This window comes from Meles meles, chromosome 2 (genome assembly GCF_922984935.1).
Source record: "Meles meles chromosome 2, mMelMel3.1 paternal haplotype, whole genome shotgun sequence".
In the NCBI taxonomy this organism is placed as follows: Eukaryota; Metazoa; Chordata; class Mammalia; order Carnivora; family Mustelidae; genus Meles; species Meles meles.
The window spans coordinates 186,805,829-186,832,317 of record NC_060067.1 but is presented as its reverse complement, the minus strand read 5'-3'; the positions used below and the strand labels follow the sequence as shown (position 1 = coordinate 186,832,317).

At 36.4% G+C, this 26,489-nt stretch overlaps 1 protein-coding gene across 1 annotated transcript in view; it reads left to right on the top strand.

The window, feature by feature from the left end:
- Positions 1-26,489, top strand: part of ZDHHC2 (zinc finger DHHC-type palmitoyltransferase 2) — a 73,551-nt gene extending 47,062 nt beyond the window's left edge. Inside the window, exons 7-13 of the mRNA XM_045993491.1 lie at positions 2,621-2,741; positions 4,928-5,060; positions 10,173-10,299; positions 10,575-10,667; positions 18,410-18,522; positions 21,259-21,333; positions 23,989-26,489. Of these exons, the coding sequence (XP_045849447.1) occupies positions 2,621-2,741; positions 4,928-5,060; positions 10,173-10,299; positions 10,575-10,667; positions 18,410-18,522; positions 21,259-21,299 (628 nt within the window). The 3' untranslated portion in view covers positions 21,300-21,333; positions 23,989-26,489. The remainder of the gene's footprint in view (positions 1-2,620; positions 2,742-4,927; positions 5,061-10,172; positions 10,300-10,574; positions 10,668-18,409; positions 18,523-21,258; positions 21,334-23,988) is intronic.

Genomic DNA, 26,489 nt, shown 5'->3' with positions numbered 1-26,489 from the left:
AGCCAAAAGCAGATGCCCAACCTACTGAGCCGCCCAAGCGCCCCTATTTGCACTGAATTTTAGACAGCATATAAGGGGTATTTACCTTGAGCTTGTTTTATTTCTCCATATAAAAGGATTCGAACTCAGAAAACATCTCTTCCTTTTCAAACGGAGTCTATAAAACAGTAGGGCGTTAATACATTTCACCTGTATGAAGAGACATTTTATTACTATATTTCTTAAAGTGTGAAGTACATATCAAACTCTAAGATACTTGGTTTTTATTTACTGACTTTATTTTCAGTTTCCCAAGTGACAGATAAGGTTACATTACACCATGCTCCTAGATAGAAGTTAAAGTAAATTAGATGTCATGAAATCTATACTCAAAATCATTTTGCTTTTTATAAACATGCTATGTGTCATCTAATACAAAAGCTCCTTCTTACATTCCCATAGGAAGAGAAACAATCTTTCTTATCCCTTATTTTCCTCCAGTCCATAAAAGAGTCATTGTCTTCACCCCTCTCGCCCAAAGTTGTGTATGGCTCCCCACCTTCTGTCTATGCATTCTCTCCTCTGGAAACCAACACAAGCAAGTGAAGGGAATATCCTGTATCCTTTGGAGTCAGAAAGCATTTAGACTAGGCTTGTTTGGAATTATGTAGTTTAATTTCTTGCCATTATTTCATTCAGATGTCATAGAAGGCAACCTCAGTAACTGGTTTGCACTCACACTAGAATCGTCACTGCTTTCATATCACATGTACCTACAATCTTTGCCTTCTTTATGAGCTTATTTGCCATATAAAATGCCCTTACGTTCCAAAGTTACTGAATCTAATCCTGGTCCCTTTACCTTATTTATTTATTTATTTATTTATTTGTTTTGAGGTAGATGATGCAGGCACTTTTCTTTTTCCCCCAAATTTTCAGTTTACTCATAAGCCAGATAAATGTCTACCTTTTCAGATTTTTTAATTAAAATTTTTTAGGGGCGCCTGGATGGCTCAGTCATTTAGTGTCTGCCTTTGACTCAGGTCATGATCCTAGGGTCCTGGGATCTAGCCCTACATTGGTCTCCCTGCTTGGCGGGAATCTTTCTTCTTCCTCTCCCACTCCCTTGCTTGAGTTTCCTCTCTTGCCATCTCTCTTTCTGTCAAATAAATAAAATATTTTTTAAAAAATTTTTATTGTAGGCGCACTTACTTGGCACTTACTCTCTCTACAATTTTTTTTAAAATTGATGTATAATGTATTATTTGTTTCAGGGGTACAGGCAAATTTTTAAGTGCACACTATTGTTAACAATGGGCACAGTGTCATGTAGACTTCTGGAGCTCATTTATCTTGCATGGTTGAGTAAACATTTTTCATGTGTACATTGTTTCACTTTAAAAATCTAAAAAGAAGAATGTCTCAGTTTATTAGGAAAGTCAATAGAGACTGAGATTACCTTGCTAACATTAGAGTAAGACAAAGAGGTTTGAGGAGTATGTGTATATTCTATGCAGTAGCCGTATTATGCCAGTTACCACAATTACCTCAGCCAGTGAAGACACCCGCCATTTCCACTTAGGTGTTGTGTCACGTGCACAAGCTCAGCCTGAAATTTCGTAGTCTTTATCAAAAGGCAAAAAAAATTTTTTTGATAGAAAAGCGTGACTGTAAAGTGTGTTATATTTGTATTTATGCCTTTTGATATGTTAGTTTGAATTCTTACTCCCCCCTCTCCAAAATATAGTAAATTTAGAGTGAGAACTGAGAATTACAGATCTCCCTGTTTAGAATCAAAGGATATAGAGCCAGCTGTCTAGATTGTTCGTTTTGCAGATAAGGAAAATGAAATCACTATAGACTATTTTGCTTGATCAAGGCCACATGATTATTGAGTGTTAAATGCACATTATGACCCTCGCTGTCTGGCTCTCAACCCTATTTTTTTTTTCTTAAACGTCCCTTGGATAATCTGGTTGCTTCAGTAGTATGCTGATGGCATTCAAGTAGTTTACAAAGATATTTCATCTAATTCAGAGAAACCTGGAAGATTTTAAATTACCCAGTCATAGTTAGAAATCATATCCGGGATGCCTGGGTGGCTCAGTGCGTTAAGCCTTTGCCTTCAGCTCAGGTCATGATCTCAGGGTCCTGGGATCGAGTCCCACATAGGGCTCTTTGCTCAGCAGGGAGCCTGCTTCCCCACTCTCTCTGCCTGCCTCTCTGCCTACTTGTGATCTCTCTCTCTGTCAAATAAATAAATAAAATTAAAAAATCACATCCAAAGGTAACAAAGAACTTAATAAATTTTTATCTGCCTGACTCATTAGTTTTCTCACCAGCTCTGTGTTTTTAGGCATATGCCTATTTACATAATTGGACATGAAATATAGTTATGTGGTTCATGGTCGTAAAGTAATATCACATATCAAACTTAAAAAGCTAAACACAGGTTCCTTTTTTAATAAAATGGATTTTTTTAATGTTTGTATGCGAAAAGAAATGTTACAAGTCTTGCTTAAAGAAATGCCAATAAATTTTAAAGGAGAAGAAACCAAATACTGTGTTAAATATGAGCATATGCAGACTGTAGGTGGAAAGTGTACAACTCACTGAAAAGTTGTTTTTGTTTTGTTAACAGGGTGAACAATTGCGTCGGATTTTCAAATTATAAATTTTTCCTCCTTTTCTTGGCTTATTCTCTGCTCTACTGCCTTTTTATTGCTGCTACGGACTTGCAGTATTTTATCAAATTTTGGACAGTAAGTCAATACCTTGGTGATTTTTTTCTGGTATACAAAAATATATAATAGATTTTCAGTAATTGAGTTATTTCAGATACTTATTTTAGAGACTAGAGTTCATTTATATATATATAGTCAATCCTCACTATTCACAGATTCTGTGTTTGTGAATTCTCTTACTTTCTGAAACACATTTGTAATCCCCAAATCAGTGCTCACAGAGCTTTTGTGTTCCTTTGCCGACGTGCACAGTGTAGGAAAACCTTGACCCGCCCATGTACACGTTCCCAGCTGAGATCAAACAAGGCTACCACATACTGCCTTCTTGTTTGTTCTTCTTGGTCTCTCATTACTATAAACAAGTATGCTTTTCAGTCTGCTTAGTGTCACATTCTTTGCATTTTTTGTACTTTTCGTTGGTGATTTTGCTATTTAAAATGGTCTTCATGCATAGCACTGAAGTGCTGCCTGGTGTTCCTGAGCAAAAGAAGACCGTAATGTACCTTATGGAGAAAATACATGAGTTAGGTTCCTGCAGGTATGAGTTACACTTCTTATTGGCTCTAAGTACTGAATCAACAATATTAAATAAGATGTCAATACAGTGTTTTTTTAGCAGAAGCACACATAAGACAGGATTGAGTATTGATCAGTTGTGACTGGAGGTTCATAGGAGCCTAACCCTGTATTTTCCCTGGGGCGGTGGTTCCATATTTACAAATTCAGTGTTCATGGCACCTTTATAGAACATGGCCACTGTGAGTAATGAGAATTGACTATATTTGAAGTTTTCTTTTCAGAACTTAAAAAATGAAGTGTTTTCTTTTTGTGTATAAAGACTGTGTTTTAGAACTATTATGTCTATAAAATTCTGAGTTTTTACTAGATATTGCCTGGTTAGGCTTTGAGTAATTCATTTGTTTTTTGGGATATATATATATTAAATGTAAGCAAAACAAAATTAAAATCAAGTATTATAAATATCCAAAGATACTCCTTGTGGACCCCAAACAATGGTGAAAAACAAAACAAAACAAACAAATAAATGGTTATCCCGGGTCAGTATTTCTTTATTGTTTTATTAAATTATTCTTTATTATGTAAGAACTTTCTAAATTCCTAGATAATTTAGGTCAGATTTGAACCACATTGAATACTAAAGATTTACTGAATGCCTTTCTGTGCCAGTTACCTTGCCAAGCCCTAGAAATGTACAGGTATATGGACTTGGTGCTAGCGTTCAGGAATACCTCAGTGTCCAGCACGAAGAATGATCTCTAAGGAAGGTCTGAAAGGACATTACCTCGCTGCTTCTCATTCCTGGAGATGGTTTTAGTTCGAAACCATAAATATGTATGTAAAGGAATGACCAGTCCAGTTGTCACTGTGAGAATTCTGCTGTCAGAAGCTATGAGGGAGAGCTGGTGACCTGTGTCAGCAGAGAATATTGAAATAGTATGACCTTGCTATCAGAAGGGGACACCTGCTAGCAGCTCTGGTGCTTTACTAAGGGTCCATAGTGCAAGCCTGCCATTCTAGAGTGGGTTCAGGTCTCCTTGGACAATACATACAATAAAACTGGTTTTGCTTTGAGAAAGTCTGTTTTGTTACCTGGATATTGTAAGGTTTGTTTTAGGTCAGTGTTATGCACTAGTGTTGATCTTTCCTGTGATGCTATTATTTAAAATAGCTTGAAGCATTATTGTGGATGTATTGTTGTATGTGTTCTTGTAGTTGATGCTGTTGTTTGTAGTAATGTTAAAACATCAGTAAGTATAGTAACTAATTGTGCCAATTAACCTTCACTTTCAGGCATTATAATAAAAATATTTAAACATTTGTAAAGCTATAGTGTGTTAACAAAACATTTTCAGGATGTAAATTAAAAATTATATTTTATAGTTCCTTTTGTCTTGCTTCTAGTGTTATAGTTTACACATGTACTACTATAATTTTTCTATGATTCAGTTATGAAAAACAAAATAAATATCCCAAATTTTAATATTTTTATATCTATATTCATTAATAGTAAACATTTTTAATCTTACATCATGCATTTTTCCTCAGCGTTTTAGCATAAAGCCATGTATCTTTCTCCATACCTAAATTTCAAAAAAAAGTAGAGCAAAAAAAAATTCTTACTTACAAAGTAGGGAATATTTATCCCTTTGACAAAACATTTTATTTTCTTCCTTTCTTTATAGAATGGCCTACCCGATACTCAAGCCAAGTTCCATATTATGTTTTTATTCTTTGCTGCAGCTATGTTTTCTGTCAGCTTGTCCTCTCTGTTTGGCTATCATTGTTGGCTAGTCAGCAAAAATAAATCTACATTAGGTGAGTATTCAATTATTGTAGTTAACAGAACTTTAAAGACATAAATAGATACTCAGCGAAAGTTGCCATGTGATTAAATGCCAACCCGTCCTGATGTGGTAAATATCATTTTTATTTCCCGTACTGTTTTGTGGGGTGGCGACATAGACACCTACAAATGCACTTGTTCTGTATATTTATTGACTGTCCATTGTGTGTAAAGCATTGTGTATATGCGGTGGTGAACAAGGACAAAATAGTCTAGTGAGGGACACAAAAAATCAATAACCAAACATAAAAGTAATCGCAAAATGCAGAATGCTATCTGGGAAACAAACGGGATGCTTAGCTGTGAATCAGGGACTGAGGACTGTGGAAGGGAACCTACTTAGAGTGGTCAGGAAGGAGCTCACCAAAACAACAAGTATTAAACCTAAGAAGTCAGTCACGGTAAGAACTGTAACATCTCAGTTGGGAAAAAGAGTACGTTCAAAAGCCCTACAGAGATGGGACGCAGCTACAGCAGTGTTCAGTGGAAATGTATACCTAGCTATAAATGATTCCGTTAAAAAAGAAGTAGGTCAAATTGATTACTTTATAGCTTAAGGAAGTACAAAAAGAACAGCAAAGTAAATCTGAAGCCAGCAAATGGTAGGAAATAATAAAGATTAGAAAGGAGATAACAGAAATAGATAATTAAAAAAAAAAAAAAAAGATCATGGGGCGCCTGGGTTGGCACAGTCGGTTAAGTGTCAGACTCTTGGTTTGGGGTCAGATCATGATCTCAGGGTCCTGGGATTCAGCCCAGAGCTGGAGTCAGGCTCCCTGCTCAGTGGGGAGCCTGCTTGTCTCCCTCTCCCTCTGCCACTCCCTCTTCTCTCTCTCTCTCTCTCACACACATAAATAATATTAAAAAAAAAATAAAAACAAAAAACCTGAACAGACTTGTAACAAGGAAGGAGATTGAATCAGTAATCAAAAACCTTCCAACAAAGAAAAGCCCAGGATCAGATGGCTTCACTGGTGAGTTCTATCAAAAAGATTTAAGATAAAATTTCTCAAACTCTGTCAGAGATTAGAAGAGAGGATAACACTTTGTACTTATTCTATGAGGCCATCATCGCTCTAATACCAAAACCAAAAAAAAGACATCCAAGACAACTGTAGACCAGTATCCCTTATGAGTATAGATACAAAAATCCTCAATAAAATACTGGCAAAACAAATCTAGCAGTTTATAAAAAGGATTATATACCATGACCAAATAGGATTTAATCTAGAAATGCAAATGTATTTCAATATACAAAAATCAATCAACCACATTAATAGAATACGCCACATTAACTGAATGAAGGAACATATGATCAACTCAACTGATGAGAGAAAGTATTTGACAAAATTCATCACCCTATTAAGATAAAAACGTTTAACAAGCTAGGGACACAAGGGAATTTCCTCAAAACAAGGGACTTCTCAAGCCTTAAATTATAAAATGCATTTCTGAGAAGCCTATAGTTCATATCATACTCAGTGGTGAAGAACAAAAATCTTCCACTTAGGACCAGGAACAAAACAAGGACTGCCACTTTAACTAGCGCTGTTTAACACTGTACTAGAAAATCTAGCCTGGAAAATTAGTCAAGAAAAATTAATAAAGCCATCCAGATTGGAAAGGAAGAAATAAAACTCTCTCTCTTTGCGGGTGACATGACCTTCTATATAAATAACCTTAAAGATACAATAAAAACCGCCAATGAACAAAATCAGCAAAGTTGCCTAAGATCAATATGCAAGAAATCAGTTGTATCTCCATACACTGGCAAGGAACCATCCAAAAGGAAATGAAAGAAACAATTCCATTTACAAAAGCATCCAACATAGTAAAATGCCTAGGAATAAATTTAACTGAGGAGGTGTAACAGTAGGACACTGAAAACTACAAAGCTTGGCTGAGAGAAATTAACGACCTAGGTAAATGATAAGACTTCCCATGTTCATATATTGGGAGACTTAATATTGATAAGATGGCAGGATGACCCAAAGTGATAGACTCAGTGGGATCCTGATTACGATGTAAGTGGCCTTTCTTGTAGAAATGACAAAGATGATCCTCAAATTCATGTGAAATTGCAAGGTGCCCCAAATAGTCAAAGCAGTATCCACGAAAAAAATAAAACAGAGTCCTTCCTGATTTCAAAACCTACTACAAAGCTACAGGGATCAAAACAGTGTTGTACTGGCACAAAGAGATATAGATCAATGGAATGGAATGGTAGCATGAAAAATCCAGAAATAAGTCATAAACCTTTGGCCAGTTGATTTTCCACAAGAGTACCAAAACCATTCAATGGAGAATATAATAGTCTCTTTGACAAATGATGGTAAAACTGTAAAACTCTTAGACGAAAACATAGGGATAAGCCCTCAGGACTTTAATGTGGCAATGAATTCTTAGATATAATACCAAAAGCATGAGTAACAGAAGAAAAAATTAGATTGGACTCCACTAAAATTTTAAAAACATGTTCATCGAAGGATATTGTGGAAAAAGTAAAAAGACAACCTACAAGAATGAGAATAATATTTACAAATAATTTATCTGATAAGGATCCAGTATTCAGAATATAAAAAGACAACAAGAAAAAGACAAAAATCGGCAAAGAATTTAAATAGGAATTTATTTATTTTAAAGATTTATTTATTTTATTTATTTGAGAAAGAGAGAGAGCAGGGGAGTGGCAGAGGGAGAAGGAGAGAGATTGTCAAGCAGAGGGAGTGTGGAGCCCGACCTGGGGCTTGATCTCAGTATCCTAAGATCACAACCTGAGCCAAAACCAAGAGTTGGACGCTCAACTGACTCAGCCACCAGGTGCCCCTGAATAGACATTTAAATAGACATTTCTCCAGTGAAAATATACAGTTGGCCAAAAAGCACATAAAAACCAGCTCAGCATTATTAATCATTAGGGCAGGATAATCAAAACCAGAGCTACCACTTCCCACCCAAATCAACAAAATAGAAAGCAAGTGTAGCTGAGGACGTGGGGAAATCAGAACCTTCACACTTGGCCGGTAGGAATATAAAACGATGAACCCACCGTCAACAACAGTGGCTGTTGCCCAAAAGCTAAATATGAAATTATCATATGACCCGGCAGTTGCAGTCCTTGATCCATTCCCCAAATAACTGAAAGCGGGAACTCCAAGAGGTACTTATAAGTCAGTGTTCATAGCAGCTCTCTTCACAACAGCCCAAAGATGGAAATGATCCAAATGTCCATGAAAGATGAATGGACAGAAAAATTGTGCTATTTTCTAGACAATGGAATATTATTCAGCCTAAGATGAAATGAGATACTGATGCACACTACAACATTCATGAACTTGAAAAACACGCTAAGTAAGAAGATGATTGAAAAGGTTAATATTATATATTTTCATTTATGTGAAATATCCAGATTAAAAAATCCATAGGGAAAAAAACATAGTGGTCGTTTTCAGAGGAGGAGAGGAAGAGGGACTAGGGAGAGTCTGCTGAATGGATATAGAGATATTTCTGGGGTGATGTGAATATTTTGGAACTTGGTGATTAATTGCACAGAATTGTGAATGTACTGCCACTGATTTTTTCACTATTAAAATGGTTAATTTTATATTCTGTGACTTTCACTGCAGTTTTAGAAAAATAAGTCCTACAGGAGAAGAGCTAGAGATATTTGTAACACTATCTACATAGCTAGAGCGTAGAAAGCTAAAGAGCAAAAAATATGCTATGAGGTTTGAGAAGTAAGTAGGGACTAAGCTAAGTAGTATTTTCTAGACTAAGATTAGGAGTTCGGGAATGCAACCAGGACTAATAAATCCTTACGATCTCAAAGGACACCTCAAGCTGACAGACACCATGATTATAGTAGTGAAGATTAATCATAGTATATTGTCAGTGAATGTTAATATTTAACATTCAGGTGAAATCTTACTACAGCAAATACACTTCAGTAATTTCTAGACAAAGTATCTGATTTCAGATATGCAAACAATGACTCATGGAACATTACATCAGAGGCTAACGATGTACTGTATGGTGACTAACATAACATTATAAAAATTATAATTTAAAAAATTATATGTTGGATAAATTATAGTTCATCAGAAGAAAATGAATTATTTCTAGAAGCATTTAACTTCTGAGAACTTCTTGATTTAACTTGTAACACTGAAAGGACTTCCTTTGGACGAAGCGGTCCTATAATTATATTAAAAGCTATATAACCCAGGGTGAAAAATTCTAAGGATCTTGCAAGTGGTCACATTTTTTGTGGTACCCTGACTCTGTTAGAATTTTCTCTTTTAAATAATGGACCAAAAAATCATTATACTTCTATGTTTGTTCATGTTCCCCAAATAAAAGTTTAGACTTTGTCTCTCAGCATTATTTGAGAAGCATTTGTAGCATAAATGGAAGGGACACCGATCACCTTGTTCACGTTCTACTCTGTCATTTATTTGCTGTGTGATCTTGGACACACCTCACAACCTCTCTGAACCTCGACTTCCACATGCAGAGTAGGTATAACCAGACACAGTGTTTGCTTCTGCAGTAGATCTTGCTTCACATAAGCCAGTACGCTTTTGGCCAGCTGGAAAAAAATGTGTGCTTGGAGGAGATAAAATTTAAATGAAATTGGAAAATGGAGTTTATTGACTGAAAAAAGGAATTTGTAGAATATGTAGAATGTAGAAAGTACAGTCTCATTGGTTAAAAAAAATGTGTAGGTTTGTGTATCTTTACATCCATCCATTCATCTATCCATCCACATGCCTATCTTAAAAAGGTCCAGAAGACGTTAAAGTTTTATTTGCTTATTTGTGTTTTCTAATTTTTTTTTGCAATGCACTGTGCTGCTATAATAGTTAAAGGAGTCTTTAAAAAGGAAAATAAATGTAATCGTATCGTATGATTATTTTAAAACAGAATAGACGGTCTATATGGCGAAGCTGTTGATAATTACATAAGTATTCACAAGAGGCTTGCCATCGATTTCTAGACTTCCCTCATTTAATCCAGTAATTTCTACGTATGAGGGTCACTAGATGTGTTCTGTACTCACATGGTTGCTCTGCCGTCTTTTGTAGAGGCGTTTAGAAGTCCCGTATTTCGACACGGAACAGATAAGAATGGATTCAGCTTGGGTTTCAGTAAAAACATGCGACAAGTTTTTGGTGATGAAAAGAAGTACTGGTTACTACCCATTTTTTCAAGGTACTTTGAAACCAGTGAAAGTAATCTGACAGAAGAACTGTAATCCTGCATAGGAATTCCTGTTCTTTAAAGAATCATTTTATGATTCACTGTTACATGGATGCCAGTTGTCAGTTAACGCACCGTCTCCCTAAGCATGCCGTGTGGAAGCCAGTGTCTGATATACGTATTTTGTCCGTAAGATAACTGTGGTCTGCTCTCAAACATCCCATTGTGACAGTTTCACTCTATTGTTTTGTTTACTGCTCAGTTGTAAGTTTTAATTTTAATTGTAGTCTAGGTGATGGCTGCTCCTTTCCGACTTGCCTTGTTAATCAGGATCCTGAGCAAGCATCTACTCCTGTGGGATTGAATTCGACATCGAAAAAGTAATCCCATATTTTTTTCTATTTTACTTTCAAATAACATATCTTATCCTCCTATGCCCTTTGGCTATATAGTTCTTTGAAAAAATTAGGAACATAAGATAATTTACTATAATGGTTCCCACTTGGAGTGAGGGGGAGAGGAAAGTGTGGTTGGGGAAGGGGCCATGGAGAGCTTCAGTTATCCTTGTACAAGTGATGTTACTCTGGGTAGTGGGTAAATAGGTGTTAATTCTCTATACATTTTGGTTGACTGATATTTTTAAATGTGATGCCTAAAAGGAAAGAATATTAAATCCAAATTAGCTCCTCTAGAGATCAGGTGAGCAGACAGTAAACTTGCCCTCTGACCCTCTAGGTCCTCATTATAAAGAGATGAGAAGAATGTCCCTGGATTAGGCTTTGGAGATCAAATGGAATCCCCAATACCTGCTTGATAGTGCACCATATTCCTTTATTATTATGAACTATTTTTGCTAACATATAATGTATTATTTGCCCCAGGGTACAGGTCTGTGAATCGCCAGGTTTATACACTTCACAGCACTCACCGTATCACAACCTTCCCCAATGTCCATAACCCAACCACCCTCTCCACCCCCCACACTCCCAGCAATCCTCAGTCTGTTTTGTAAGATTAAGAGTCTCTTATGGTTTGTCTCCCTCCCAATCCCATCTTGTTTCATTTTTTCCTTCCCTACCTCCCAGACCCCCTACTCTGCCTCTCAAATTCTTCATATCTGGGCTATCATATGCTAATTGTCTTTCTCTGATTGACTTATTTCACTCAGCATAATAGTTCCATCCACATCATTGCAAATGGCACGATTTCATTTCTTTTCATGGCTGCATAGTATTCCATCGTGTGTGTGTGTGTGTGTGTGTGTGTGTGTGTGTGTGTGTGTGCGTGTGTATCACATCTTCTTTATCCACTCATATGTTGATGGACATCTAGGTTCTTTCCATAGTTTGACTATTGTGGACATTGCTATTATAAACATTTGAGTGCACGTGCCCCTTTGGATCACTACATTTGTATCTTTAGGGTAAATACCCAGCAGTGCAATTGCTGGATCACAGGGTAGTTCTATTTTCAACTTTTTGAGGAACCTCCATGCTGTTTTCCAGAGTGACTGAACCAGGTGCATTCCCACCAACAATGTAGGAGGATTCCCCTTTCTCCGCATCCTCTCCAACATCTGTTGTTTCCTGACTTGTTAATTTTAGCCATTGTGACTGGTGTGAGGTGGTATCTCATTGTGGTTTTGATTTGTATTTCCCTGATGCTGAGTGATGTTGAGCACTTTTTCATGTGTCTGTTGGCCATCTGGACGTCTTCTTTGCAGAAATATGTATTCATGGTCCTCTGCCCATTTCTTGATTGGATTATTTGTTCTTTGGGTGTTGAGTTTGATAAGTTCTTTATAGATTTTAGATACTAATCCTTTTTCTGAAATGTCATTTGCGAATATCTTCTCCCATTCTGTCAGTTGTCTTTTGGTTTTGTTAACTGTTTCCTTTGCTGTGCAAAAGCTTTTGATCTTTATAAAGTCCCAATAGTTCATTTTTGCCCTTGCTTTCCTTGCCTTTGGCGATGTTTCTAGGAAGAAGTTGCTGCAGCTGAGGTCGAAGAGGTTGCTGCCTGTGTTCTCCTCAAGGATTTTGATGGATTCCTGTCTCACACAGAGGTCTTTCATCCATTTTGAGTCTATTTTTGTGTGTGGTGTAAGGAACTGGTCCAGTTTCATTCTTCTGCATGTGGCTGTCCAATTTTCCCAGCACCATTTGTTGAAGAGACTGTCTTTTCCATTGGACATTCTTTCCTGCTTTGTTGAAGATTAGTTGACCATAGAGTTGAGGGTCCATTTCTGGGCTCTCTGTTCTGTTCCATGGATCTATGTGTCTGTTTTTGTGCCAGTGCCGTACTGTCCTGATGATGACAGCTTTGTAATAGAGCTCGGAGTCTGGAATTGTGACGATGCCAACTTTGGCTTTCTTTTTCAACATTCCTCTGGCTATTCAGTTTCCTTTCTGGTTCCATATAAATTTTGCGATTATTTATTCCATTTCTTTGAAACACATTGATGGTATTTTGATAGGGATTGCATTAAATGTGTAGATTGCTTGAGGTAGCATAGACATTTTCACAATATTTGTTCTTCCAATCCATGAGTATGGAATGTTTTTCCATTTCTTTGTATCTTTGTTTCATGATTACGTTGTAGTTTTCTGAGTACAGATTCTTTGTCTCTTTGGTTAGGTTTATTCCTAGGTATTTTATGGTTTTTGATGCAATTGCAAATGGGATTGACTCCTTAATTTCTTTTTCTTCTTTCTTGCTGTTAGTGTATAGAAATGCAACTGATTTCTGTGCATTGATTTTATATCCTGATACTTTACTGAATTCCTTTACAAGTTCTAGCAGTTTTGGAGTGGAGTCTTTTGGATTTTCCACATACAGTAACATATCATCTGCAAAGAGTGAGAGTTTGCCTTCTTTGCTGATTCAGATGCCTTTAATTTCTTTTCATTGTCTGATTGCTGAGGCTAGGACTTCTAGTCATATGTTGAATAGCAGTGGTGATAGTGGACGTCCCTGCCATGTTCCTGACCTCAGGGGAAAAGCTCTCAGTTTTTCCCCATTGAGAATGATACTCGCTGTGGGTTTTTCATAGATGGCTTTGATGATATTAAGGTATGTGCCCTCTATCCCTATACTTTGAAGAGTTTTGATCAAGAAAGGATGCTGTACATCATCAAATGCTTTTTCAGCGTCTATTGAGAGTATCAGATGGTTCTTGTTCTTTCTTTTATTAATGTATTATAGCACATTGATTGATTTGCAGATGTTGAACCAACCTTGCAGCCCAGGAATAAATCCCACTTGGTCATGGTAAATAATCCTTTTAATGTACTGTTAGATTCTATTGACTAGTATTTTGTTGAGAATTTTCACATCTGTGTTCATCAAGGATATTGCTCTGTAATTCTCCTTTTTGATGGGATTGTCTGGTTTTGGGACCAAGGTAATGCTGGCCTCATAAAATGAGTTTGGAAGTTTTCCTTCCACTTCTATTTTTGGAACAGTTTCAGGAGAATAGGCATTAATTCTTCTTTAAATGTTTGGTAGAATTCCCCTGGGAAGCTGTCTGGCCCTGGGCTCTTGTTTTTGGGATATTTTTGATGACTGCTTCAATCTCCTTACTGGTTATGGGTCTGTTCAGGTTTTCTATTTCTTCCTGGTTCAGTTGTGGTAGTTTCTATGTCTCTAGGAATGCATCCATTTCTTCCAGATTGTCAAATTTGCTGGTGTATCGTTGCTCATGATATGTTCTTATAATTGTTTGTATTTCTTTGGTGTTGGTTGTGATCTCTCCTCTTTCATTCATAATTTTATTGATTTGGGTCCTTTCTCTTTTCTTTTCAGTAAGTCTGGCCAGGGGTTATCGATCTTACTAATTCTTTCAAAGAACTAGCTCCTAGTTTTGTTGATCTGTTCTACTGTTCTTTTGGTCTCTATTTCACTGATTTCTGCTTATATATTTATTATTTCTGTTCTCCTGCTGAAACTTACTGTTCTTTCTCCAGTTCTTTCTCCAGGGTTAGGTTGTGTACTTGAGACCTTTCTTGTTTCTTGAGAAAGGCTTGTATGGCTATATACTTTCCTCTTAGGACTGCCTTTGCTGTGTCCCACAGATTTTGAACCGTTGTATTTTCATTATCATTTGTTTCCATGAATTTTTTTCAATTCTTCTTTAATTTCCTATTGACCCATTCATCGCTAGTAGGATGCTCTTTAGCCTCCATGTATTTGGATTCTTTCCAAATTTCCTCTAGTGATTGAGTTCTAGCTTCAGAGCATTGTGGTCTGAAAATATGCAGGGAATGATCCCAATCTTTTGGTACCAGTTGAGACCTGATTTGTGACCCATGATGTAATCTATTCTGGAGAATGTTCTATGTGCACTAGAGAAGAATGTGTATTCTGTTGCTTTGGAATGGAATGTTCTGAATATATCTGTGATGTCCATCTGGTCCAGTGTGTTGTTTAAGAGTGCACCATATTCTTAATGCTTGTTCAAAACCTGTAGACATTATCTGAGCCCTGTCAATGGAAAGAAAAGGGAAGGAGTCTTGGAAATTTAGTGTCTGCAGACTTTTGCCATTGCTTGAAGTCTGTTCTGGTTCCAGTCTGCTACGAATTTGAGGAGGATCTCAAAATTTGATTCTGACTCTGGTACTAACTAACAAAATGCAAACCTACTTAAACCTTTAATGTTATGTATGAATTTGTAAGTTTGAAACACTGGTTTTTACATGTTTAAGACAGATTTATTTGAATAAGGCAATACTTCTGATTTTGAAATGAAAACTGATAGCAAGAGCATAACCACAATATCATTCTTAGTTTAATTTTAGAGATTTTCTTAGTTGGGAATGCCATGTACGTAACACCTGTACACACACTCCTCCCATCTCTTGTGGCTTTCTTATTAATCACAGTACTTCCTATGGTGGAGCCCGTCATGACCCCAGAATTTTTCTTGAGTCACTGACCCTGGTTGCCTTTCCAAAACATTTTAAATTGTCACCAGATGAAGCCTATTGGCCACCCCATTCCTAGGCTGACCTTTGTACAGATTGGACTCAACAAGTTAATGAGGAGGCCATTCTGATGTGATTTATGGAGTCATTCAAAAACACCAGAGTCTCAGTGGGGTGTGCCCTCTGAGTTTTGGTTTGCTTGACCATTCAAGGGTTTGGGGTTTTTCTTATATCTTGATGCAGAAAAATCTCTTGTTAATAGATTATTTAGAATGTTTTCACTTTTATAAAGTTTGCTAGTACTCTTCAGTCCTATTTTTTGCCTTCTAAGTGGTTTTTGTATTTCAAGGAGGTTTGGGTCTCTGAGATAGGGGTCCTCCTTCTACTACGTGTACTGCAGGCTTTGGGAGAAATCCTATTTCTCGCACTGTTGCCCAGTTTAGGTGATCTTGTAACCACTGTGGGCTCCTCTTCCCTTTCCTTTAAATTTTGGGATTGAATTTTGACAGCTAAAGTTATCTTTTATGTAATTCTATAATTTCCCCTGATTAGCCCATGTCAAATTAGGAGGGCTGGTGATGGTCTCTGCCCTGTATTCCAGAGTTTTATGTTTATCTACTCAACATTCGCACTTAAATATCTAAAAGTCATCTCCCACTGAACAGGTGCAAAGTACAACTCCTGATTGTCACACGTGGACACCCTCCCCTTTAGCTCGAATCTGATTCTCCTCCCTTCTTCCGTATGGCAGTATTAGTGACCCTCAGTCTCCCGGGTGCTCAGGCCAGGAAACTTGGAGTCATCCTAGATTCTTCTTTCATTTACCTTGCATTTACTCCATTTACCAGTCCTTTCGTGTGCCCCTTCAAAATATGCCAGTAATCCCAGTACCTTCTTACCACCTTCAGATTGCTTTCTGGTCTGAGCCATCATTTCTCACATGGACTATTTTTATGCCCTCCTTACTGATGTTTCTGATTCCACGTTTGCCCTCTAGCCTGTTCTCTATTAAGAATCAGATAGTGTCACTCTCATGCTCAGAACCCGCCACTGGCTTCCCATCTTAACCAGCATAAAAATGAATGCATGTCCTTACCTTGTCTGGTCTAATCTGACCCCAGTGTCTCTCCGATGTCATCCCTTGCCACTTTCCCATCACTCACAATCCTCAGACATGCAGATCTTGTTGGTCCTCAAGTATACCAGGCCTGTCCCTTAGTTAGTGCCTTTGTACTTGCCAATTCTTCTCCCTCACCATTTTTCCTCCATGTATCTGAATGCTCTGTGACCTTTTCTTATCTCTAGCTCGGGTGTAACTTCACGATAGAGACCATCTTTGAAAACTCCTTGTAAAATAGCAACCTGCTCCTCCACTTCCCCATGCCTCTCTTTTTCCCTTGTCATAGGCTTTTCTGTCACCAGAGTTATTTATATATTTGCTATTTACTATTATTCCTTCTCAATTACAATGAAATTTCCATGTGATCAAAGACTATATCCGTGGACCTAATAGGTACTCAGTGAATACTATTGAATGAATGGATCTTTCCTTGCCATTTGTTAGAGTCTTCTTAGCAGTAACGAATCCACAAGGAGTCCCTAAACCAGGACCTAGTTACGATGCTGTACCTGGTCCCTCTCTTGAAGAATAATGAGAGTAAAAGAAGGGTTGTTTTTTTTTTTTTTTCATGTATATAGGGGACATGCTTTTTATTTTTAAAGATTTGCCTCCCAAATTTCAATAAGGGGATGTTAAAGTTGCACAAAATTGAGATATTTTCAAATTTTAGGTATGAAGTAATTATTAAGGAACAAAAGCATATCCTTTAAAAAATATAGAATAGTCAAACTCATGTATGTGGAATTATTCTTGGAAGAATTTCAAGTATTTTTTTTTCTTTTGAACATTATTGTGATTACTATTTCAGAGTATTCTAAAACTACACGTACAGTTTCTATGCCAACTTTTTTTTCTATCTAAGTGAAATGTTATTTTCATGTATATTTTTCATGCCATTCAGTGTCGATATGTAGCATGTCTACTTAAGTTTTAAAACTTACATTCTTCTTTTAAGACTCTTTATGCCCCAAATTAAATGTCACATTTGTAAGACCTGATGATGTCAGATGTTTTCAACATTTCTGCAAGATAGTGCTCAAATTTGTTGTTTCAGTTTCAAAGATGAAGGATAGAGAATTCTTCGTTCAAGACTAGTTAGGCCACTTTAGAAACACTAGGACAATTTTTCTCAAACTTGTCTTTCCACCATTACCTTCATATATTTTTTTCCATATCCATATACCACTTACAAAACCTTATATTTTTATTTAATGTATTTAGTTAAATTGACACTGAAGCTAATTTTTATCTTTTTTTAAGAACAATGGTTCTTTTAAGATTTCTTTAAAAATTTATTTGAGAGAGAGAGTTATAGAGAGAGCACGAGAGGGGAGAAGGTCAGAGGGAGAAGTGGACTCCCCATGAAGCCAGGAGCCTGATACGGGACTCAATCCTGGGACTCTGGGACCACGACCCGAGCCGAAGGCAGTTGTTTAACCAACTGAGCCATGCAGGCTCATTTAAAAAAAGTTTTTAAATCAAACTTTATATCACTATCATAAATGAAAACTGGTATAATTTGCCATAAATAGAATATAGCTTAAAAAATAAAATTGATGGGGCACCTGGGTGGCTCAGTGGGTTAAAGCCTCTGCCTTCAGCTCAGGTCATGATCGCAGGGTCCTGGGATCGAGCCCCGCATCGGGCTCTCTGCTCTGCAGGGAGCCTGCTTCCTCCTCTCTCTCTGCCTGACTCTCTGCCTAGTTGTGATTTCTCTCTGTCAAATAACTAAAATATTTTAAAAAAAATAAAAAATAAAAAAAAATAAAATTGATGATAAAATACTTTTAAATTCTAACTAGATTCCCTCACCTGCTAGAGTAAGAGGCAGAAGCCTGTTCTCTGTTTTAAAAATGGAGACTTGCCAAAGTTAAAAGATTGTCAACTTAGCGTATTCAGAAGAAGGAAAAGAGAATGGAAGGAGAACAGTTTTCTTGTTGTGAATTAGTGTGAACATGCCTTATTCCCTGTGCCCCAAATTCTCTTGGGAATCGGTTTGAATTCTATACTTTGAGAAACACTGCACTCAATACTATTCAAGAGCTAACGTATGATTGTGCTGACTGTTATTATTATTCAGTCCTGAAAACCATCAGTTTCCTGCAAAGCCATTGCGAGAGTCCCAGAGCCACCTTCTCACTGATTCTCAGTCTTGGACAGAGAGCCTCACAAATCCGGGAAAAGGCAAAGCTGGTAAGGGTGTGCTTACTTGGCTGTTTTAATACATTTTATTTTTAAAAGGTGAAAGTAGTGCAAAAATTTCATTGTATTACCTACAGAATCTTTCTTGTTTCGGAGTTGAACTCCCATGCTAAATGTAGAATTATCTTTAGGAACTTCTGTTTTTAAAGTACTTTGATTAATGTCTGTTAGCTGAAGATCATTTTTGTGAAAGATCTGCATTGCTTTTATCCCAGTTTAAGAAACAAATCGTTACTACTGCCTATTTATTTATTTATTTATTTATTTTTTTAAAGATTTTATTTATTTATTTGACAGGCAGAGATCACAAGTAGGCAGAGAGGCAGCCAGAGAGAGAGGCGGAAATGGCTCCCTGCTGAGCAGAGGGCCCGACATGGGGCTCGATCCCAGGACTCTGGGATCATGACCTGAGCTGAAGGCAGAGGCTTTAACCCACTGAGCCACCCAGGCGCCCCACTACTGCCTATTTAATAAAATGATGCAAATATACATATTTAATGGAAAATTGTAATCAACTCAGACAAAAGATTGAAAAATATCTAATAAAAAAGATCTTAAATTATATGATTCTTTAACTTGATAAAGTAAAGATAGAAATCTTCTATCCAGTAAAGTTACTGCATAATTACCATAACTTTAGTTATTTCTTCAAATCCCACTCACATTTCCCTTGTTATTATTGTTGATTTTAATCTTTACTTCAGTCAATATAGTTTATTGGCAAAGAAAAGGCAAGGCTTTGAAGTTAGACTGAATTTTAGATCCCAGTTTGGACACTGAGTCAGTGTATGATGTTTATAGTAACCTACCCTCTTTTAGATGTAACTAGTTTCCTTCCTTCCTCCTTCCTTCCTTCCTTCCTTTCAACATTTTATTGATTTGAAAGGGAGAGAGCACAAGTGGGGTTGGGGCAGAGAAAGAGGGGGAAGCAGGCTCCCCGCTAAGCAGGGACCCTCCCCCACCCCATGCGGGGCTCAAACCAGGACTCTGTGTGATCATACGTGCAGGTGCATGTATACATGTGCGGCGTCCCCGTAAATAAGTATAAACCCATACATCCATGATTAAGGCACTATTAGCCAGAAAATCTTCCCTTTGTTTCTAGTCCTTTCTTCAAACTCTCTCCTAGTGCTGCCTGGCTTTGACTCCCTGCACTTTATTTACTTTTTTAAAGATTTTATTTATTTGAGACAGCCTGAGAGAGAGAGAGAACTTGAGCAGTGGGAAGGCAGAGGGAAAAGGAGAAGCAGGCTCAGCTGGACACGGGGCTTGATTCGGGGCTTGATCCCTGGACCCTGGGATAACGACCTGAGCCAAAGGCAGACAGTCAACTGACTGAGCCACCCAGGTGCCCCGGCTCCCTGCACTTTAAAGTGCTTGTTGTTTTATTTGAAATCTCTTTGGGATTTAGTGATAGTGAAAAATAGTCCTAAGTAAAAATTCTAAAGTCATTAGTTAATCTACAGTCATATTCTCCTAAAATACAGGCTTTCTTTAAAGAGTCTTGTTCTCAAGGAATATCTATGCCCTCCGAAGGGCCCCATGGTATGGGTGTCTATAACTTCATCTCTCTCGTCACCTTCAAATCTGCCATTCTGTCTTCCAATCGATGGGAAGGACTAGACATTGCCTAAACGAAAATTGATGCCACCTACTAGCCCTTTGAATCCATTAGTTTCCTTGGAGGCAAAGAAGTGACATATAGTTGGGGTTCAATTTTTGGGGGGTAGAAAGACAATGAGCTCCCTTTCTTTCAGAAGGGATTCATGTTACCTCGTATAGTTCTGCATTAACATAGAAGCGATTTCTTAGTTTCTGTGTGCTGTTAATCATTTGGCACGTTAGGTTAATATTCTGTTACTTGGATGGATGAATTGAGACCTTATTTAAAGTTTAAAGAGTGCTACAAAAGAAGGAAGAGAAACATGAGAAGGATGAGGTGAGAAAAGACTTAAAGATCAGTTTCACCAGAATGACGGAGGGAAATGTAGAATGAGGAAGAGCACTCTAAGATGATGTGAGGATTGCCAGGTCCAATGTATCTTTCATGTTTTTGTTCACCCCTCCCACTCCCTTAGGTATATATTTTTATTTATTTATTTGTTTGTTTGTTTGTTTGTTTAGAGAGAGGCAGAGAAAGTGGCAGAGGGAGAGGGAGAGGGAGAATCCTAAGCAGGTTCCACGTGGATTCCCCACTCGGGGCTCAATCCCAGGACCCTGAGATCATGACCTGAGTTGAAATCAAGTCCAATGCTTAACCAACTGAGCCATCCAGGCATCCCCTGTATATCTCTCTCTCTTTTTTTTAAAAGATTTTATTTATTTATTTGACAGAGAGAAATCACAAGAGAGGCAGGCAGAGAGAGAGGAAGGGAAGCAGGCTCTCCGCTGAGCAGAGAGCCCGATGTGGGACTCGATCCCATGATCCTGAGATCATGACCTGAGCTGAAGGCAGCGGCTTAACCCACTGAGCCACCCAGGCACCCTGTATATCTCTTTTTAAAGTGCCTTTTGTGACACTGGGGGTTGCCAACGCTGTATCGTGTGTGTGTGTGTGTGTTTCTGTGTGACCATCCTACAAACCTGTACTATGCACAGGGCACCTTTGGAAGCAATATATTAGGGAGATTCAGGGATGGATAAACAAGTCTCTGCCTTATATTTGTTCAAAAGCAACACCTCCCCTACCCCCACAAACAAAATGCTAATTTTTGTTCTTTCTTGAAGGTATGAGCAATCCTGCTTTAACCATGGAGAATGAGACTTAACTCTTCAAATAAAATAAATTCATACTTTATGAAAGTAAGATGTTTTTCCTTTATTTTCATGTTTTATACTTTTAACAGCTTTTCAGTTCTCTTAGGGCAAATAGACCATAAATATTGATTTTTGAGTGACTGAAATTGTAAAATGTTCTAGTTCACCCTTGAAATCCTATTATTCATGCTGGAGACCTCTGAATGTGGACCTAGCTTTGGGGTTAGCTAGTGTGTAACATTAACTTGACAAATAATAGCTAGTGTGTAACATTAACTTGACAAAAAATAGAAAAAAAAAAAATAGAACAAAGTTCATTTTTATAGCAATACACTAAATGGCAAGGATTGTTCCTAAACTATTGAACTTTACATGATAATTTTCTTGTCATATGAAAGGACTTTGCAATTTTTTGTTTTTTTCTATCCTTCTGATATACAGTAGTTATAACCTTGACCATCTATTAGAATCTCACTGGGTCTAAGTGGTGAAAGATAATTCTATCTGTTAGTGCAAACCTCCCTCATCCCTATTTTTGGTTACAGTAGGACCCTGTAGCATGCGTTATCCTTAAAAATGACAAGTGTTCCAACATTTTCTTTAAGATATAAATTTTTTTAAACCAGTTGCTCCAAATCAATTTAAATAATCTTTAAAAGATTATTTACTTATAAGCCTCCAGTCAATACAAAAAGAGCCCCTTTGGAACAAAGCCATAAGCATCCAAACAAAACAAACTGTACGTATTGTTAGCATAAACCCAGTGTTTATATAACTTGTAAAGTTATCAAGACAAATCTTTATTTATAAAACTGCAGTCTAGAATCCTAAAGTCTAAAGAAAGCAAGAGAGGGGAATCTAAAACAAAGTCATTTGTGTCAAAGTGCTTCACCAAATCTTTTTTTTCTTTGTTTTTTAACCCATTTTAATCCTCAAAATCTGTTTGTTTTTTAAATTTGTTTCTTTGTTTTGATTTGGCTTTTATGAATAGCTATGTGATAATTGCAAAATACTGATCTGGCAATTTGCCAGTTGACTGATGTTTTGGTTTTGGATGAGTGTATATGGTGGTATAGTAGATCAGACTAATCATAACTATGACTAGCATAGTGAAAAAAAATTTTTTTTTTTAAAGATTTTATTTATTTATTTGACAGAGAGAGATCACAAGTAGGCAGAGAGGTAGGCAGAGAGAGAGAGGAGGAAGCAGGCTCCCTGCTGAGCAGAGAGCCCGATGCGGGGCTCGATCCCAGGACCCTAAGATCATGACCTGAGCCGAAGGCAGAGGTTTAACCCACTGAGCCACCCAGGCACCCCTAGCATAGTGAAAATTTAAACCACTGAACCACCCAGGCGTCCCAGCATAGTGAAAATTTAATCTTAATTTGATAAATAGCTTAGAGAATATTAAATTTCTGGAAGTAATTCTTAAAATTAACTCTGAATACACAAATCTAAATCACTAATACCACAAGTAAACTATTTTGTAGAAATAATTCTGTAAAGCATATAAGGTTTCATAGGGTATTTTTTTCAGTATTTTGAATCATTAGTTCTAATTACCAATGTTTGAGGTCATATGTGTTAAATATTTTACAAGTTTACAGAGTAATATGTGTGTAAGTCACATAGACTTCCCAGTATTTTGACACAAGACCAGTGTGGTTTGATGATCGTTATTCTCAATACTTTATACAATACCAGACACATAGTTGGTTCTAAATAACCATTTTGTAAATAAGTGATAGAATAACATAATTAAAATTAAATATCTCACAGAAACTTGATTTTATTACACATGAATATATGACATTAGTGGTCATAATAACCAAATGGCAGCATGAATCAGCTGTGGTGTAAAAAAAATTTGTGATTTTATGATGTAGTGTTTTTCATTCTATTGACCTAACCAGTGACATTTAAATGTTTCTTTAAAAAACTGAATTTTCCCAAGGTAGCTACTATTCCAAATAGTTTTTAAAAGTTTCACAAATAGTTTTTCCTGCTTTACCTCTCAGACTTGCAATTCATTCAATTATATTATTATATATTATAGTACATAATGTTATCTGATACTGATATGCTTAATTTAGTTACTGAATATTTTCATGTTCTCTTTTCTTTTTGAAGTACATTAGTAAATCACCTGTGGGCTTTTTATAAAATATTAGCTCATCATACTTTGCAGATAGTTATGTACCTAGACCCATAGCAGCACTATTCTGTACATTACATTGTCTTTTCAGCCTTCCCTCCTACTCAAGTAAAAAATGCTATGCTTGTACCCACATGAAATTTCAAAATTATTTTCCTAAATCCCAATTCCAATTCAGCTGTCATTCCTAAATTCCTACTACCCTTGGACACATGCAGAAAGGAACACTTTTGGGGCTTCAAACCGGGAGCATCAGCATCAGCTGAGAGGTCAATAGAAATGTATAATTTTGGACGTAGAACTACTGAATCAGAATCTGCATTTTCTGCATTTTAACAAAATCCTCTGGTCTTGTAATATGCACATTACAGTTTGAGAAGCACTGATGTAGAGTTTTGTATTCAAGAGCATATCTGAGCTCTCTAGCCCAGAAAACAATTTTGAACAAGGAATGTTATTCAACAAACATTGAATGAATTGGTTTAGTTTTTTTGTTTGCTTGTTTTTTGTAGTTAATAGTTTCATGATTTCTGTTTCATTTCAAGGTATCAGTGCTGTAGGTGGAAAGAAGAGGCTTCCCACAGGAAGGCACCACTGGCCTGTTGATCCCATTTCCCTTTGGCTGGATGTGCAGAATGTGAATTGGTTAGTTCTCTCTAAGCTGTTGCATAAAAAAAAATAACACATTTTTTAATCCAATATACAGACTGTTTCAACTAACATGAATTCCTGTTAAATATTAGGAGTAATTAAAGTTTATGAATCAAGGGCAGAAATACCTTCTATCATAAAACCTTGGAATAAAGTCATGGGCTAATTTTCACCCAAATATTTGGGTAGTGCAATGTATCCACATAAAAAGCCCTTTAATCATCTGATTTTCTGATTCAGAAAATTGAGCCTATTAAGATATTGAAAGTGAAAAGATTTCAAATTACAGTATAATGACAGCTTTATGAGTTATCTGGGAGGTGGAGGTAGCCTATCAGACTTGTTCATTCCCTCTCTTGTGACTCCAGCCGCAGACCGAGTGAACTATAATGACTATGAATCCATTATAAATTTTAAGTGGCCTACAGTTGAAAATTACCACCATTTTTGTCAAACTTCAATCTAATTCTAGCCTTTGTTCACTGCTGGAAAAGAAGTATGATCATTAAAGCCTGAGCTCACTGATAAGTAACTAGCTAGCAAATTTTTATCACAACTAATACATTACGATTACATCCAAAATATTTTTCATCTCTTCTGATCTTCAGAAGATCTATAAAAACAATTACAAAGATTGATTTATAATGTTCTTTTTTTGCGAGTCTGGCTTTTTTAAAAGTCTCAGTTTTTTTTAGGTTATTTGTTCTCTTGAACATAGCAAAAATTTGTTCAGAATTCTTAATGGGCCAATAGGTTAATCCTCCATTGGTATCTGTATTATCTCTGTGTCCCGTCATCAGAACTATGACAGTTAAACTTCATAGTTCTTCAAATACTTAAGGTTAAATTATGCAAATCATTAAAGAAAATCATGTACTTTCAGAAATTTAGTTCAATATGAACTAAATGGTGTGCTGTTTGGAAATTGAATTTAAGGTAAACTAAAGTGGTGTGTTTGTTGATGCCAAAATGTTCGGCTTCAGTAAATATACTAGGAAGCTCTTGTGCCTTGTATGCACTATTTGAAAAACTTTTCTTTTTTTTTTTGAGTGGAGTGTAAGTTTTGTAAATGTTAGAGATTAGAATAAGCTTTAAACATTTTTTGGTACTGATTTTGAGAATTTAAAGCAGATTATCTTTTACAACTTACACAGCTAAGGAACTGGTATTTAATCAAAAAGAAAATGATATTAAACTTTTCAAAATCTGAATTAGACAAAAATGCAACACATGATAGACTAGTAGACCAGAGGATAATGGAGTAAACAAGATCCTTGCAAATATTCATTCTTTCTAAAAATGTAAAGTTTTATATTTAAATGAGTTTGTGAAAGAATCAATGTCAGCCAAATCCATTTTATAGATCATTTGAGTGTAATTCTTTGAATAGGATGGCACTCTTTTCAGATTTTATTTATTTTTTTTTAAAGCTAAACACATTGATCTGACAATCTGTTTCAGGAACTCTCAGAAGATATGATGCATTTTTACTTTTTACTTTTAAAGCATTTTTTGGTCATCATTTTTTTATTACCTGAAGTGCCAGATTGGAACCTATAGCTACTGCTGGAAGTCTTAAGGGCGACAGCATCACGTGATGTATTAAGAATTATATGCAGCCAGGTTATTTTCAAAGCACAGTACTATAGCCATTTTTGTGGACAGGATTCTGTGATGTGTTCTTTCTTGTTAAAATAGAAGATAAGAAAAAAAAAGGGGGGGGGATTTATTCCTTACCTTGCTAGAGTACTGTTAAATTTTTCCGTTAGGTCTTTTGTGTAATTATTGAAATACATGAGTAAGTACACATTAGAATCAGACTCAAAAATTTTTTTTTACAAATAAATTTTTTTCCATTAAGTTGTAATGGTTCCCTTTTTGTTTTCATACAGAGGGTAATCTTTCAAGTGTTTTTTTGTTTGTTTTTAACCTAGGTGGTTATCATTTTTAGAGGTGATGGCTTATCTCACTAGATATGCAGTACGTAGTTTACCTGAGTGAATAAAGCATCAAATAGACCTACATTTTGTACATATTTATAAAATTACCTTAAAAACATTTTAAACATTTTGTTTTAAAAATTTTAATTGTTTAACTGAAACCCGAAGACACTTATACTTCAACTATCCTGAGACTCCATTTAGCTGATAATTTTGATTTTTTCCTGTTTTTAAAAATTCTACCATATAGGTAAAATTTTTAAGAATTTTTTTAAATGTTGTACAAATACTTCATATACTGTAGTTAACTATTCGCCGCTGTGCAGTGGAAAGAGGGTTTGTATTTTCAAAGATAAACTTATTGCATCTAAATACAATGATGGGACATTTAAGGCAGTGCTTATCCATGAATTCCCTCCTGTTCTACCATAATAAAGTCTGGTTGATCATCTTTA